We start from the raw sequence: 16,917 nt of genomic DNA, 5'->3' as shown, positions 1-16,917 counted from the left end.
TTGCTTGTTATCTTCTGCAGTATTTTTTCACTGCTCTTAGAAGCTCATTCCTAGGTACACAAATCTTCTTGATACTCAGTCATTGCTCTAAAAGGGTATGTTATACCTCACGTGACCAACCCAGAGAGAAGAAACAATTGGCTTAGTCAAAAAGAGGTATTTAGAAAATGTGCTTTGGCCGTATAGCCACACTTCTCATGTTCTCAAGCTTTTCACTCTTGGCACTGCTCTTCCATGATAAATATGATAATTTCCATCTTAAAACAACCACTTGCTTGTGTAGGAAAAGGAAATGGAGCCCTCGAGCCTATTTCTATCTCCCTAACTCCATCCAAGAAAAGCCAATCAGCAGTTTTGTCTTCACTTGAAAAGTTAGTGTTGGAAAGGTCTGCATTTAAGGGGTGAAAGGCGTAGGATCGGCTGGAGCGGTAGAAAAGATGGTGCCCCGAGGACACAGTGTACAGGACCAACCTCCCGGCCCCCCCGCCCCCCCCCCAAGCTTGGTGTGAGCCTAAGGAGGCCATTTGCCAGGCAAAAGAAAACCAACAAAGTCTCGACTGTTTGTTTTGGGTTATAGGAACAAATATGGACGCTGTTTGGGTTTGAAGGCCAGCTCTTCCACTTGTGCAACCTTAACCTACCTCTGCATCAGCTTTCTCAGCTGTAAAATAGGGTTGAAACAATATCCACAACACAGAGGTTTTATGAGGTCCAAGTAAATTAATACAGGTAAAGAGCTTAGAAAAGTACCTGGCAAGTATCAGAGCTCAATAGATGTTTGTTGTTATCATCATCAATATCAAGATATAAGCTTCCCATGGAATTACAGTTACCATCCCATTTACAGTAAGAGGAGAGTTTATCCAACTCTGGTTAAATTACAGCCTTAAAAATTCTATTCTCTTTCAATTCCTTCTGCAGGTCCAGTTACAAATAGTGTTCTTTAAAAAATCCTTCTCAAAAGACAAACACTGCACTACATTACTTATATGTGGAATCTAAAATAGTTAATCTCACAGAGGCAGAGAACAGAATGGTAGTCACCACAGGGGAGGGAGGGAAAAGGGGAGATGTTGGTCAAAGGGTATAAAGTTAAAAAAAAACTTCTCTCCACCTGTTAAATAATTTTCTTTCAAGTTACTACAACATTTTTGGTTTTTTTCCCCTGGATTTAGTTATGTTTCATTGAGACATGTTTATGAACTCTAACAAAAATTAGAATTAAAAAAATAAGATATTATAGAAAAACGATATGGTATTCTCCTCTGGAAATAATTCTCCCCTCTTTCAATTACTTATAACACAAAGTATTTATTTTAGAAAAGAAGGGCAAAAGGATGGTTAACTATATTCTTCCTCCTATTCTGTTAAAATCTCATTTTTTAGCACCTGCTATCTCAGCATTTTTCAAGCTGCATTTGCACCCTGTTAGAAGATTATGAAATAGATTACTTTTTAAAAAAGTGAAAAGAATAGAAACTATTAGTGTGAATCATATGCAGTAAGGGGAAGTCTTGTTTTGTGAGACTTTTATTTCTGTTCCATATACAGAAGTATGCATGAAGCTATGTATACTGGGGTTGTGATGTAATACATGTCTTACTGTGAATCCCAGTCACGAGTTTGCTGAACACTATAGCAGGGGGCTGGCATGATGCCTTGGTTCTACTTAAACTGTCATTATCTTGAAGGGATTGTGCACAGAGGTCTCATTCACTGTAAACATATGTACAATTTTCAAAAGAATGGCAATGCAAAATAAACCCAAGTCCTCCTTCAGTACATCTCAGCATCCTGATGGTGGCAATGATTATTAACTGCATTTTTCCCTTTAGTCTTCTCAATGGCTCACACATGAGGCATTTACCATGACAGTGCAACTACTGCTTCACCATTACAACTTTAATTATAGGGGACCTCCTCTGTGCCAAGTACTGCCCTAGTTGATTGGGATGAATAAGATGCTGAAAGCAGTTCACTGAGTGGTGTTCTTGAGAAGGACCTGTTTTCTATTCTCATTGAGAAGAAAGGTATGGACTCATTTGGCCTTGCCCACCAAGGCCTGTTTCTTATGGAGAAATCTAGAGCTAAAAAAAACTAACAATGTCTGGTTGCAATAAAAAAGCAAAAGTAAATGATTTCTACTTTGTGATAAACAGCCGGAGTAGAAAAAAACATACCAACTACTTTATAAAATCATTCATTTGGTAATAATTCATATAGTACTTTTTGCTAGCTCCAGGGTTGTCATTTGAAGACTACGTGTATTTTTACTGTTTGAGTTTTTTCCTTATTTAGCCTGATTTCTAATCCATTGTCCTAAACCAATACATATATTGCAAATAGCCCCTCCTTGTTTATCCCTGGCCTTCTGTAAACCGTAAGCTCCCTGCAGGCAGGGGCTCTACTGGATATCTCCTTTGCAGCTGCTTTCTGTGATACCCAGAGGAGTAACAGCCTCCCACCAAGTACCCAATAACTTTTGTTAATGGATAAGGAAAATGTATGGAAGCTTTTACCTTGGAGGAACTGGTAGCCTGGGGCACAGCGAGTCTGCATTTGGATTCTGGGTGTAGTTGAAGGAATTCAAACTATAAACACACAGGAAGGACCCTGGAAGCAGAAGACACACAGACTGTACCACCTTTCTATGTTGTGCTTATCTTTCTAGGGGAGCCAGTAAGGAAACCATAGTCATTTTACCAAACCGGGGAAAAAAAACCAAAACAATAAATCACTCAGGTTTAGAAAACAGGTCTCTGGGTGACCTAAGACAAAAAGAATCAGCATCACAACTGAGACTGAGCTAGGTCCTCTCTTTTTCTCTCTCCAAAATGCCAAATTCAAAACTGAAAGTTATACGATAGGTACTAAAACGATAGGAAGATGAATTATTATATAGGCTTCATATTTTTAACCCAGCCTTGCAAACAGTTTTTAAAACTCTGGCACCCCATTTCACAAGCAGATGAAATTTGCAGTGGGTTGTCTCGAATTTCTTTTTACTTTCCTTTGCTTGTTTAATGCTTAAAATATAAATCTGAAAAGCAGGCTCAGAGCAAGTTACACAAATGCTTTTGGAACAGCTTAAGGCTATCCCACTGGTCAGTGAAACTATCCATGGCCCGAACATCTTAATGAAAGAACATACCTGTCGGCAATTCAACCCAAAGCCTGTGGGTGCCTCTCTAGGACTGGATGTGCCAAGTGCACAGAGCTCTCTGACCTCCATCTGACCTTGCCTTTGGGCCCTAAATGTCTGCTGCCTCCTCCCGCTCTCTACGGCAGACCAGTCCCTGGCAGTTAGCAGAGAACAGCTAGGGTTTCAGATGAATTCCAGATAAACCTGAATGAAACTGAACAGCTCAGGAGAAAATGTTTATGGCCCTTTCTACACAAGGAGAGGCACCCACAGGAAGGACAATTTCCAGTTTTGCAGAGAAAGCCAGGGCAGGGCAAGTTATCTAGGTCTGCACAGGTTACCCTGCTGTGGTCCCCAGCCTCAGAAGGAAGAGCGACCCCATCCCTCGGTACCTACCAGTAGTGTTTGCAAAGAGCTGGACCTCTTCCAGGGTATTAAGCTGCTCTTCAGGACAGCTGGACACACAGAGAACGGTGGAACTGAACCTCACATCCTTGACTTCCAGGTTGCAGGAATTCATAAAAAACACGTGTCTAGGAGACAAATGAAACAGGAGAAGAATGTCGTAGAGCATTTCCTGTCATTGAGTTTGATTGGGGGACTTAAAAATATCCACACGCTATCAAATATGGGAATAATTAAGGCAAATTTTCATCATCAAATACTTCCACATAATTTAACATGTATTATGCCTACCTGGGTTCATCTATGGAGTTGTGCAGCTTGGCAACCATATTCAAATGTTAACAAAACTTCCCTTTTCCAGATTCAGCATTTTCTGGGATGTTGATTAACCCTAGGGAGTTCTCTGAACAAGTCACTGAGGAAGGGAAAGGACTGATTAAACGGTCCCTGGTTTGCTAGGTGAGGCCAGTGCAGGAACTACTCATGAAGTCCACAGAAAGCATATTTGCACCCAGAGTGTTCAATTATACCTCAGAGAATAGCTGAATTCAGGGAAGAGAGACGTGGAGAGGAGGAGACCGGGGCTGTGAATTAAAGGCTTACCCCTCCCCCTGCCTCCCAGCTTGAGATAGGAAACTCATGAGACCCTTCCTGCTGCAGCTGCCCAGCCACTGGGCACGAGAACAAAACTGGTTGTTGACATTAACAGGGTCACATGCTGGTTGGCAGCGGCAGCTCTCAGGCCCATGCCCTACACTTAACCGGGTTGCTGAGATCAGAGGAATGTCAGACCAAAAGCCCTGTAGGCAGTCCTCCAGGGGAGAGACTGGAGAAGGGGTGCCAGACGCTTCTTTTTCCTCCAACTGGGGTTGGGAGAACGGTGGGTGGTGTAACAGGAGATGGGGGAACAGATTTCCTTGGTGTAGGATAAATACGTATTTTATTCTACTTATTAATTTTAAAAAATTGTAGTAAAATCCACATAAAATTTTACCATCTTAAAGCTTTTATGTGTGCAGTGGCATTAAGAACATTCACATTGCTGTGCAGCCATCCCTACCACCCAGAACTCTTTTCATCTTGCAAAACTGAAACTCTGTACCCATTTAACAATAATTCATCACTCCCAAACCCTGGCAACCACCATTCTACTTTCTGTCTCTATGAATGTGATTACTCTAGATATCTCATATAAGTGGAATCATAAAATATCTTTTCGTGACTTATTTCCCTTAGCATAATATCCTCAAGATTCATCTATGTTGTTACATGTGTCATAATTGCTTTCCTTTATAAGGCTGAACAGTATCCCAGCATATATATAGATACACATTTTGTTCATTTATTCATCTGCTGATGGACACTTGGTTGCTTCTACCTTTTGGCTATTGAGAATAATAAAATACGTACTTTTCATTTCAAAGAGGATGACTGCTTCCCAGCATTGCATTATGAAGACAATGTCTAAACAGGAGCACAGGTGCATCTGGGGAGCCCCTTCCTCTCCTGTCTTCTTTGTGAGTGACACCCACAGTGCAGGGAGAAATGCCCCTCAGGCAGTCCATGTTCAGCAGTGCAAAGCCCCCCTCCTCAAGAGCAAATTCAGGGGTAGAGGAGGCCTGGTCGGAGATTGGTATTTGGTGATTCCAAACTTATACTCAGGACCTATCTAGACCTTTAAGATTTCTAGGAGCTGCTTTTGATTATCAAGTCTTGAAATTATCACGAAGCTGTATCCATCTTAGAAAATCATGGCCAGGGATTCCTCTCCCCTCAGGGATTCCTGTCTCTTCTCTCCCCTTTTTGTTTCTGTGTTGGAGTTGGTGGGAGAAAAGTGAGACACCAAAGCTGAGAGTGCCGTAGCTGAGAGTGTAGGCTGGGGAGGGAGTGGGACACAGGTTCCCAGCATTCCCAGGTGGGATTCAGGTATTTCCACACAGAAACAATACTGTAGATGGTGTATAATTAGTAACATGATTCTGATACATTATGGATAATAATAGTGACAACTAACATTTATTAAGCCTTAGCTCATGCAGTGTCTCAGTGGATCCTTAAAACAATCTTGTGAGGTGGGTCTAATAACCAGTTTAAAAAGATGAAAACTCAGCTCAGAGAGGTTAAGTACTCTGACCAATTTCAATTTAGGACTGGCTGATTCTAAAACCTGTGTCCTTACTACCACACACGTCTCCCTCTCATGAGTTGGGCGGACAGAGTTTTGAGTGGGAAAACAGTTTCCAGGCTCAAACGACTAACTTATACAAAGTTTTGAAATCTAGCCCCTCTGTAGGTTGGGGACTTACTTGAAAACTTACTTTTTTAGGGTCATGTCCTGCCCCGAAAGAGGAGCCCCTTCTACTGGGGAGTTCTTCTTGCCACACACGTTGCCAAAGCTGTCGTAGCCGAAGAGGAGTCTTCCTGTGGCCCCAGCCGTCACTGAGTAGCCCATGATGAACACCTGGCAAAACCCAAGTAGCCGCCATGAGAGCCTGGCCAAGGGCTGGAAACTGGTCCCCCACATCCTTGGATGTTGATATAAAATGGAACCGGGTGGAAACGAATCTCCCCAGCATCACTGCACTTTCCTCCTTCATCAGTAATACCAGAGAATCAGAGTAGTTAGCGCGCTGCTCCTCTAGTACGTGCTTTACCAGATTAGGGAGGGAGAACATTCTAAAACACTGAAGCAGATTCCTCTCTGTTTTCTCACCAGTTTGTGCTTCTCACCTTCTTCTCCAAGAGTCTGTCATTTTTTTCTTCTTGGCCTAAGTTCACCAGGTTAATTCAATTTTTTTCCACTTGAGGTTCTTGTTTTACCTAAGGTCATAAGCAAGGCTATGCTGCCTTCCCTGAGGTTCTATCCATCCGTCCAACCCTTCCTTCCTTCCACCTCCCTCAACTTTTCTTTTTGTCTTGTATTTAGGGGATTCTAACCCTCTGTCCATAACAAGTGAGAAAATGGTGTTTTGGAGTAAGTCCTTAAAAATACACAAGATAAAGAATCTCAGGAATTCTGCTGGACAAGAACATCACGCGATCTATAGTCACTTTTGTCCAATTCCGGAATGAATGTGGACTATTTAAAATATTCAGCTCAAACGACTATTCCCTTAATATGCATTGACGGGCCCTCTACTCGGATTGAGTCTGTATCTTCCCATAACATAAGCTTAGTGTTGTAAGTTTCTCAATCTACAATGCGTAGAATACCATTTAATACTTGGAATCTATAGCACTGGTACCATATGTTCCAAAGGTACGTTGTCCCAAAGTCAAATATGTTTCAGATACTCTACATTCATTACTAATTTAGGAATCAAAATAACAGTCTTAAAGTGCCCAGTGCGTGCTAGAGACTCTGTTGCTGAGGGACATAGAAACAAACACAACCGAGCCCCTGCCCCCAAGGAACTCGGCCTAGAAGACAGGCAGGGTTCAGGGCTTATAAACAGCTGGCTTCCTGGGGAAGGAGGCTCTCTGTCCCTCCTACTCTGCCAGCACCTCCTCAGTCTTGAGGTCAAACTGCAGGACGAGTGGGTCACCCTTGCCGGCGGACAGACCCCTTACCCTTTACTCTGAGGTTGTGGTTCTGCGTGTGACCGTGGGCCCATGTGGCTGACGTGATAGGCTGACCCAGCCCCCGGGTGTTCCCTTCCTGCCCTTCCTTCTGGAGTGTGGTCAGATCCTGATTGGTTTTGGACTTAGAGGGAGGAAAGGAGTCCTGGGCTTTTGCCCGGCTCACCAGAGATCTAATAATGAAGTGATATTTCCCATTTATCAGCATTCTTTATGTTAATGTCCCCCTTGGGAAGCTTGTGGGGAGGAGTAGAAGGTGTTTTTTTTAGGGGGGCAGTTTCTGGGGGGAACAGATTTGGGTAATCCTGAGTCCCTGTCATACTACTACTACTTTAAACCATCAAAAGTTTTTTCCAATTTCAAACACACAATTGCAATTCCAAAGAGTAGGCGTGTATAGCAGTTATAGTGGGTTATCAAGGAAGTCACTGTCAACTGTACTGGGGGAGATCTGGAAAAAGGAGTGTTGAAAGATGAGTAAGAAAAGGCAAGGTGGGAGAGGACACTGGAGAGGTAGTAGAGGCAGAGATGGTCCAGGATTTGAGCCGTTCTGTTCTGTGTCTTACGCACATATAAAGAAAGGCTGGCACTCTTTCTGTTTATAGTAGACTGTCCCTGCTTGTAATTCTGGCCCCTCACCCCAAACCTCCTTCGTCTAGCCCTAACTCAGGGAAGCACCATCAATAATCCCATCCCGCATGTGCCTTGTCACTGGTCAGGATGTCACAAGACCGACCAGAAAGCCAAACAGCAGAGAGGCAGAAAAAACACTCCTTGCTATCTTGGCTGTGGTTAAACAAATGTTGCAAAGATACTAAAAGCTAGTCACCTAAGGAAGAACTATCATTATTCATATTTAATATAGTAAAGAGAATGTGGATATTTCAGATTTATTTTGCAAAGGACATATAAATTTAAAGCAGCTTCTAGCTTTGTACCACCTCTCAGATGGTTCTTAATTCTTCAGGCTGTGATGGGCCATCTACAAATCCTCTCCTCAGAAAGCCGTTGGTTGAAGGTTTGGTAGTGCTGCACTAGGTTTGAATTGTAGAGGGGCCAGGGAAGATCATTAACAGCCCAGGTTCAAAGCTGCCAGGTACTGGCAGAACAGCTGCTCCCTGCATTTATATAATAGAAGATCCAGAGAGAAATACCAGCATCTGTGGGCAAGTATAGGTGGAGGTGTTGTAGGCACAGTTTCTCGCAGCTCCTAGAGAAGAGCTCCAAGGGTCATAATAGAAGCAACACAGAACATTCAATTATGCCTTTAAGGACCAACCTTCCATTGTGCCTGTTACCCATCTGCCTGTGAGAAACCAGTCGGTAAGTCAACAACTGAATAAATGCCTTTCTTACTTGGAAAGAAGAACAAATATATTTTAGGGTTTATTCTAATTTGTTTCCTTTCAACAGAGGTAATTATGTGATAGCTACTGTCCAGCTTTATAGATTGATCATTTACCATGCAGCAAATAGCACGGCTCGGTCTGGAATGGATGCTTTCATGAACATACTCTTTGAAGAAGTTGAGTGAGCTTTTTTCTGCTGTTAACTACAACTCTAAAGTAAGTACAAAGGCTACAAGATTCAGTTTCCAAGAGACCCTCCCAGGACAAAAATGGCACAGCATGATGAGGTCTACCATCAATCAGACGCACCTGGAAACTAGAGTAGGAAGGGGGCATCCCATTACCTATCGAACTAGAGGGTTTATAGCAAAGGCTTGTTTACCTATTAGCTGCTAAACACAACATATGGAGAGGGCATTACACTCAGCTAAAGTAAGAAGAATGTATTGATATTTCTAGGCTTGCACTGGATTTCCCTTTGTTAGAGGAACATTTTATCAATATTTGGGGGGGCTGAGATGAGATGGTAAAAGAACTTCCCCTCAAGTGAGCTGGGATAATAAGAGACCACATATTGGCCTATTAAATAACAATGCCACTGCAAACGGTGGTTCTCATTTTCTAATGGAGTCTCGCATTAGAACGTGACTGACGGCAACAAGCCAGCCTCTCCAATTTACCGAGCCTAGGAGGTTGAGACACCTGACAGGAATTTCGGAGAACTGCTGTTTACCCTGCGGTACTGGCAGATAGATCGCTCCCTGAAGCACAAACTTTAACCTCGTACCACCCGGAGCCTTCTCCCCAGGAAAGGCCCTGGGGACGCTATTTACATTTGGGGCACAGCTATCTCAGGACACACACACATACTCTGGTCTCTTCCCTGCCAGGCGCTCACACTTACCAAACCAGCCCAAAAGAGAAAGAACAGGAACAACCAGGCCTTATCTGTGCATTTCCTATAAATCTGAGGTCGCCACTGTCTTTGCCTGGGGGTTGTCTCCGTGGAAACCTTCCAGAAAAAGAAGGAAGAGTATTGAGGAAAAGAGGATAATCATATAGGTCCCAACCTGGAAAATGAATCGAAACTTACTTGAAGACTGCTCAGAATAACCCATTCCTTTTTTTTTTTTTTTAAACGTGGCCGCCTGAAGCTCTCATGGAGCCTTTGAAACACCTGTCCTGTGCAGAGTGGATGTTAAGGTCCCAGTCGCCGAGTCCTTACCTGGAGGTGCCCCTAGAGGCGGCCCCAAGTTGGTGCTGGGCGGCCAGCCTCTCCCGCGCCTCCGCCCCAGCACTGGGGTCCGAGGTCCTCCCCGCCAGGTGCCCCCAGGACGCGGCGCCGCCGGGGGGAGGGGGGGCGGGGTATTGATCCGAGGGGATCCTGGGAGGCGGAAGCGTCCGGGCGGGCAGGTGCTTGGAGGGGCCTGAGCCTTCCCCCGCGGTCCTTCCCCCGCGGTCCCTCCCCCGGGGCCAGGTGCAGGCCTTACCAGGTGCTCGGTGCGGAGGCACTGCATCCTGCGCTCCGCCCCAGGGTCCGCGCACTGGGAGCCCACGCAGAGCCCACGCAGAGCCCACGCAGAGCCCACGGCGGGCCGGCCCGGGGCCCGGCAGTCAAGCGGGGGGAAGGGGCGCAGCGCCGCCCCGCGGCCGCCTTCGAGCGCCACGGACTTCGCCCCTGGCGCTGCCCCGAGGGCCCCCCGGCCCCCGCGAGCACCCGGGCCGCCCGCCTCAACCTCCGCGCGGTGGGGCGCCCGGGAAGCCCGTGTCGCCCGCTGAAGCGCGAGGCCCCCGCTGGCCCCGCCACGACCCTGGGCGCGTCCTCTCTGGGGCTTAATGAGCCGGCGGCCACCGCAGTGAGCAGGAAGGCGAAAGTCTCAACAAACCCTTCCAGAGGGCGGGCCTGGGTGGGGTGCTGAATTACATCTACATAGCTAACAGGTGAGTGCCCTTACCCTGCCCCTGATTCTGTTTTAACTGATTTAAGACATTATTAAACAATCAAAAAGGCAGAAACTACCGTTATCCCCAGTCTACAGATGAGGGAAACTGAGGCACGGACAGCAGCCATGTAACTTGCTTGGGGACACATAGCGAGAAAACCGTAGAGCTAGGAGTTGAACCCCGCCACGACACTCGAGGAGTTTTCGCGGTGGTCCTCTTTCCATCAGGATGGCGGCCAGGGGCTGCTGGCTCTCTCCCATAACGCGTGACCTGGAGAAACTAAAGCAGCTGGAGGAACCACGGGTTCCAGGTAGTAAAACAAAAATAAAAAGCCTGGGGAGTCTGAGGACTGCCGTAATCTGTGAGCATGTGGGCAGTGGGTGGCGGGAGGAGAGGCCAAAAAGTTAGTTGGGATGAAGGAATTTCAGGTTCTGTTCTCACCTCTCTGTCCCAATAACGGGACAATCATTGTCAGGCTGTTTACAATTGAAATGATAGCCACTGCAGAAGCCACTGGTGGAGGAGTCCTTCGGGTAATAGCTGACCGGTGCAAAAGTGCTATCGGGGTGAGACATTAAAACAACTGAAAATGGGCCCCCTACCCCCTTTCACTCTCTACTCCTCCCATCCACACCCCCACGGCTGCTAGGTTACTGTTTCTTTTTAGCACTGCTTCTCCCTGAGGGGAGAAACCTGGCTGAGGAATGATCTGATGTAGTGTCAGAGAGTGGGATGGACAGACCGTGGTTCTCTGGTGCCTGAGACTTAAGTTCTGGGCTCATCACCGCCCTCCCACCCCTAACTCACTGGGCCTTCTGGTTGTATATTTATCAGAGTAGCTGAAACTCCAAGCAAACATGGATTCACAGGCCAAATAACTAGACCTGTGAGGAGTACAACTACTATAAAACAACCACAATTGAACAATGCATACCATCTGAAATGGAATTGTTAGAACTGATGGATCAAGATTTTTAAATAAGCATGATAAATCTATTCAAGAAGGTGAGGAATGACAATAGCAACATGAATCAGGAAAAAAAATCATAAAACTAAAATGAATAGAAACATTAAACGTGAAAAGTATGATAACTGGAATGAATATTCATTGATGCTATTTATTAACATGGGATAAATAGTAGAATAGATGCAGCTGAAGAGGAATCAGTGCTTGGAAAGAGTAGTTTCAGCAGCTCTCCAGAAGCAACAGGAAAAGGTTAAAACAAATAAGGCAGCTTATTTTACAATTTTCTAATTAATATCAAGAATAGAACTAGAACTGAAAGGGAATTATATAAAAATGGAGAGGAGGAAATATTTGAAGACACTGTGGAGATAAATTTCAAGGTTGAAAGAAAGACATAAACCTCAGATTGAAAGGGCAAGTCTCAAGCCAAATATCTTTATTGTTTTAGGAATTTCTTAAAAATCCATTCATTGGAGCAATAGACTGACTACCCAACTAATTCTCATCAGAATTACAGCTTCTCCTCAGAACCATAGATCAGTCAACTGGGTGATCCCATGACTGTGCCCTTCAAGGTTCACTTCAAACCTGCCCCTTGCTGTGACCACCAATCCTCAACTGTTGAATGACAAATTTGCCCAATCTAATCAGCCTCCTTGCATTGAAAGACCCATCTTATACCAGACCCTAAAAATCTTATAAATATCCTATTCTTGAAACACATCAAATATATTTATGTTCATGAATTTACAGTAATATGAAATAGAAATAAAGCCACATTGACTGCCCTTAGAAGGTTCTAGGGGACAAACTTCTTATTTCAAAAACTGGTAAATAAAGGGAAAGAATCAACACATATTCTGTCTCTTCTACCTGAACCATACATCAGGGTAATCACATAACTGATAAAGGAGGCTTCTCTTTACAGAAGTATTCTGGCTTCTAAGTGCAGAAGGAATGATAGAATTTAGGACCTCACAGTTTTCCAAACATCACAAAACAATGTTTGGAAGGCTGACAATCAGACATCAGCCTCCTCTCAGTGAAGAACACACTGTCACCTGTGAAAGAATTGTGCCAGAAAAGTTCACATGAATCTGACTATCGATTTATAAGAAATATAGGAAATAGAGGAAACAAGTCAAATGACACCACAGGGATGCCATCAGCAAAACCAAGAATGGGAACATCTTCAGACGCACGACCTAGGGTTTTAACATCAACAACAAAAACAACAGTAGCAACAGCAGCAAAAAGATTATAAGAAAAAAGACAGGGAGGGGAAACCTGTAAATTAAAAGAGACTTGGGGGATATTTTAACGAATGACGATGTATGGCCATTGTTTAGATCCAGATTAAACCAACTGGGAAAATAAAGGGAAAGAAGACCATTCAGAGGACCGTCTAGGAAATGTGAATCCCGATTGGATATTTGATAACTTTAAGTAACTTCTATTAAGGAATTTGGGAATCTGATGATGTCATTGGGGTCAAGTTTAAAAAGGAAAGTCCTTATCTCTTAGATTTACATACTGAAACTTTTACAAGATGATACAATATCTGGGATTTGCTTTTAAAAATCCAGGGCAAAGGGCAATGGGTGGAGGTGTGGGGGAAACAAGATGGACCATCAATTGATACTTGCTGAAGTTGGGAGCAGTATACATGGGGGTCCATTAAATTTTTTTTTCTACTTTTATATGTTACACACACACACACACACACACACAAAATAACAACGCGTGCCACCTCCTAGTCTCCACATAGGAAGCTTCTAACTTGTATGCATGTACCTGTTGTTGAACATACTTGCCTTCTCTCCTTTTTTACTCCCTACTCCCTCAACCTGAGCCCATCCGTTCCTCAGGAGCAACACTCCCTGCTGGGCCTTAGGATGGTTGTGTCTGGCTCTTAGCATAGCCAAGGTGCCAGCTCTCATGGTTTCCCTCCCCCTCAGTCTCCTCTCCGACCCCATCTGGGCCCCCAGTCCTTCTGGAGTACTTTGGTCGTAACATTTTCTCCTCTTCTACGTGAATCTCTTCATCCTCTTCCTTACGCTGCCTCTTTTGCCAATCTATCCCTAGGTTTCTCATGATTCTCGCACTTGTCTTTCCTGATATTCTAATCCAACGCTTTGGCACCTTCCCTAACTTCTAGCCAAAGATCCTGGACCCTTGCTCCTGTCCCAGTCCAGCCAGGGATGCAACTAGAACCACTGAAGTTGCCTGCTTTGCTTTCAAGTGTCTGACCATTACCCTTTGGGTCAGGTACTCCAGGTGCAGATTAAGGCTTGAGCTAAGCTTCAGCTGGTGTGTCTTATTGATGCTGTGCTTTGGGGCCAGCACCTAGGAAAGGTCTGGTTTCCCAGCCTTCATTCCATGTTTCTCAAGCTTCCTTCCCTTCCTCACCAGCTCCTGTGGCTGAGTTCCCAGCCTGCTTTGAACCATAGCCTGACACCCTATGGTTAAAATACTGTGATGTTGGACTGTGATAAAGCAATTTCCCTTCCAGGAATTACGGCTCACCTTAGAGAGGCAATTAGTAGAGGCTCCAGAGGGGCCAGGACTGTCAACCCAGGCCTGTGGGATCTTTCATCATTCTTGCCTTTCCTGTCAGTTGTGAAGACTCATCTCTCAGATTGGAAGCCAGAAATAAGTTGGATACAAGCGGTCTTGGGTTTGAACTTTGGTCTTTGTAGTTGGTCCAGGAATGGTTCAAGATGCACTTGACAGATAAGGGGGCTGCAAGAGGCCATTTGGCTATGAGATAGGGAAGGGGGTGGGAGAAGGGAGCCACGAAAGGTATGTGTAAAGGAGTCTCAGCCCTTTGGAGCTGGGTTGAGGTAATTTCAGGATGAAAGAGTTGGAGGCTCAGAAAAGTCTTTCTTTTCTCCTTTAAATCTTTGGACAGAAATCTGGTCTCTGGGACTCTGATTCTTTTTAGCCCATCTCTGTTCAGCAAGGATGGACTAAGCATTTACTTTGTACCAGGACTTGGCCAACCCTAGGGGCACAAACACCAAGCAGGAAGATTTGGCCCTTCAAGGTCACGCTTACTTGAGGGTTGGTGATGAGATATGAGACACGTGATGAGGGTTCTTTGCCCAGCGTGATGTTTCTTGAAACCTTCCTGGGAAAGGCTGCCTGAGTGGAGGGTCAAAGGATGAGTAAGAGATGGCGAGACACAGAAAGGTAGGGAGGGCATTCCAGGCAGGGGACACAGCAGGGATAGAGGCCTGACTGCATGGAACCACACAGAGAACCCCAAGCAGTGTAGCATGATTGGAGGAGTGTGAAGTGAGGGAAGGAGGGTGTGGTGAGTCTAACGGCAGAGAGTGTCAGGTCCAGCCTGCCACAACAAGGAGCTGCTTGTCCTGTGGTTATGTCTTTCACATTCACCCTCACTTTGTAGGACAGCTTTTAGAGAATGCTGCCCTGCCCTGGTTGTGCTCAGAGGACTTGAAGGAGCGGGGCTTGTGTTCTCCTTGTACCTCAGCAGAGCCGGAAGCAAGAGTGACAACCTTGGGGCTGGGCTTGGTGAGGGCAGCAATAATCAAGTGAGAAAACTCTCATGGGGAAGTGAGACAGTACAGCCTCCAGGCTCCCAACGAAATGTGGTCCTTGGAACACAGCTGTCCTCAAGCCCGAAGGGCTTTCAGTTTGGTAATTTTTTTTTATTACAAAATATTCTATATATTAAATTACATTGTGTTAATGTATTCCTTTGTATGCATCAAGTGTTGAATAGCATTGTATGTAACATATATATGTTACATATTTCACATGTGCGAGTTCTAAGGCATGTTAACATGAACACTTAGAGTCCACCAGCCAATCTCAGAGCTGGAATATTACCATGATGTTCCTCCTTGAACACACCCCTGCCAAACCTTCAATCTCAGAGGTAAACAATGTTCTGAATTTTGTTTATCAATCTCCTGCTGGAGCCTACTTATCTCACATTATCCTGTTCCTTATAATAATTTAGTTTGCTTTTCAGGGGATGTTATAAAAATGGTGGTATATGGTATAGAGTTATTTGGAACTTTTTCACTCATAATTGGGTTTTTTTTTTTTCATGCTTGGTTTTAAAAGTGAGGCTGGTTCTTCACAGGCTTAATCAATTTAAGCACAGACTTTCTGACTAATGTGGAAGAGCAGGACCATCAGATTCCCGAGTTCTCAAATTCTGTTGAAGATAAAATGCTTGTGCTGTGAGGGGCTGACTGCTGGGTCTCATTTGCTGGCTTTCCTTTGTCCCACCACTTTCACTTAGTCTGATTGTAATGTTGTGTAGTAATCAGATCTCTTACCTCCCAGGTTTCTGTATTTGTGCGGTGCAGAGCCATCCTATGAATGACTTTGAGACACTTCCTGCTTCCCCTCACCAAGCGTTTGTACCTGTCTCTAGGACACCACTTGCCAAAGCCTTTTATGTCCATGCAGGTCTTCAGAAACCATTTCCTTCTTTCTGTGTCTTATGATGGTTACTGAGAGTTCTAAGGGCAAAGCCATAGGAAAGCCTTCAGAATGGTTCTTTGATGGGGCTGGAGACTGAGCGGAAGGAAGTTTATGACCTGATTCCTCTTGCCTTGTATTACTTTCCCAGGGCCGTTGCAATTAATTACCACACATTTGGTAGCTTAAAACAACAGAAATTTATTTTCTCCCAGTTCTGGAGCCTAGAAGCCTGAAATCAAGGTGCCAGCAGGACCATACTCACTCCGAAGGCTCTAGAAGGCGAGGAGTCTTCCTTTCAGATTCTAGTGGCTTTAGTGTCCCTTGGCTTGTGGTTGTATCTCTCCAATCTCTGCCTCTCTTCCCGTGGCCTTTTCTGGGTCGCCATGTGTCTTTTTTCTGTCTTTTGTAAGAACACCCATCATTGGATTCAGGGCCCACCCTAGTCAATTCAGAATGACCTTATCTCCAGATTGTTACCTTAATTATCTTCATTCCAAGTAAAGTCACATTCTGAGGTTCCAGGTAGATGTGTCTTTATTTTGGGGGGAGGGGGTGACATTATTTACCCACTGCAGACTTGCAGATGCTACTTGAAGGAGATGTCCTGTGGTTGGATACGTTTTGGAAGTATTCTCTATACCCTTCTCAGAGCATCACACTGTGCACCAGTGTATCTGGACCACAATGTGTGTGTGTGTGTGTGTCAACAGCTATAACACTGCTTTGGGAAGTGCTGTTAGGGACTATACATTTTTGGAGAACATGGCAAACTTAACTTGTGTTGAAATATTCAGGGCCTTAGAATGGATGGAATTATTTTCAAGCACCTGGAAAGCCCTCCTTCCCCATACCTACCTACCTGATCAATGCTCCCTCACATTTCTTAGACAAGAAAGCCTTTAGCTTACACTGAAGGAAAACTTCGAATACAAATGGCCCTGGAGAGGGCATTTGAGCAACATCTCCTTACTAATGCGAATGACTAACATCAGAGCCTTTCTTATCCAAGGTCTTGGTAGAGGGAGGAAGAGACCCGGACCTCGAAGCCACCAGGGCTTCTGAAGTCCCAG

General features: G+C 44.7%; 1 protein-coding gene across 1 annotated transcript in view; it reads right to left on the bottom strand.

Moving 5' to 3' along the window:
* Positions 1-10,390, bottom strand: part of SLC44A3 (solute carrier family 44 member 3) — an 83,458-nt gene extending 73,068 nt beyond the window's left edge. Inside the window, exons 1-5 of the mRNA XM_060006410.1 lie at positions 9,966-10,390; positions 9,380-9,487; positions 5,866-6,008; positions 3,539-3,675; positions 2,520-2,613 (exon numbers count right to left, since the gene is read on the bottom strand). Coding sequence (XP_059862393.1) covers positions 2,520-2,613; positions 3,539-3,675; positions 5,866-6,008; positions 9,380-9,487; positions 9,966-9,992 — 509 coding nt within the window. The 5' untranslated portion in view covers positions 9,993-10,390. The remainder of the gene's footprint in view (positions 1-2,519; positions 2,614-3,538; positions 3,676-5,865; positions 6,009-9,379; positions 9,488-9,965) is intronic.
* Between the last annotated feature and the right edge of the window lie 6,527 nt (positions 10,391-16,917).

This window comes from Delphinus delphis, chromosome 1 (genome assembly GCF_949987515.2).
Source record: "Delphinus delphis chromosome 1, mDelDel1.2, whole genome shotgun sequence".
Taxonomy (NCBI): domain Eukaryota; kingdom Metazoa; phylum Chordata; class Mammalia; order Artiodactyla; family Delphinidae; genus Delphinus; species Delphinus delphis.
The sequence above is the reverse complement of the archived record's forward strand: the minus strand, read 5'-3'. Positions and strand labels throughout refer to the sequence as shown.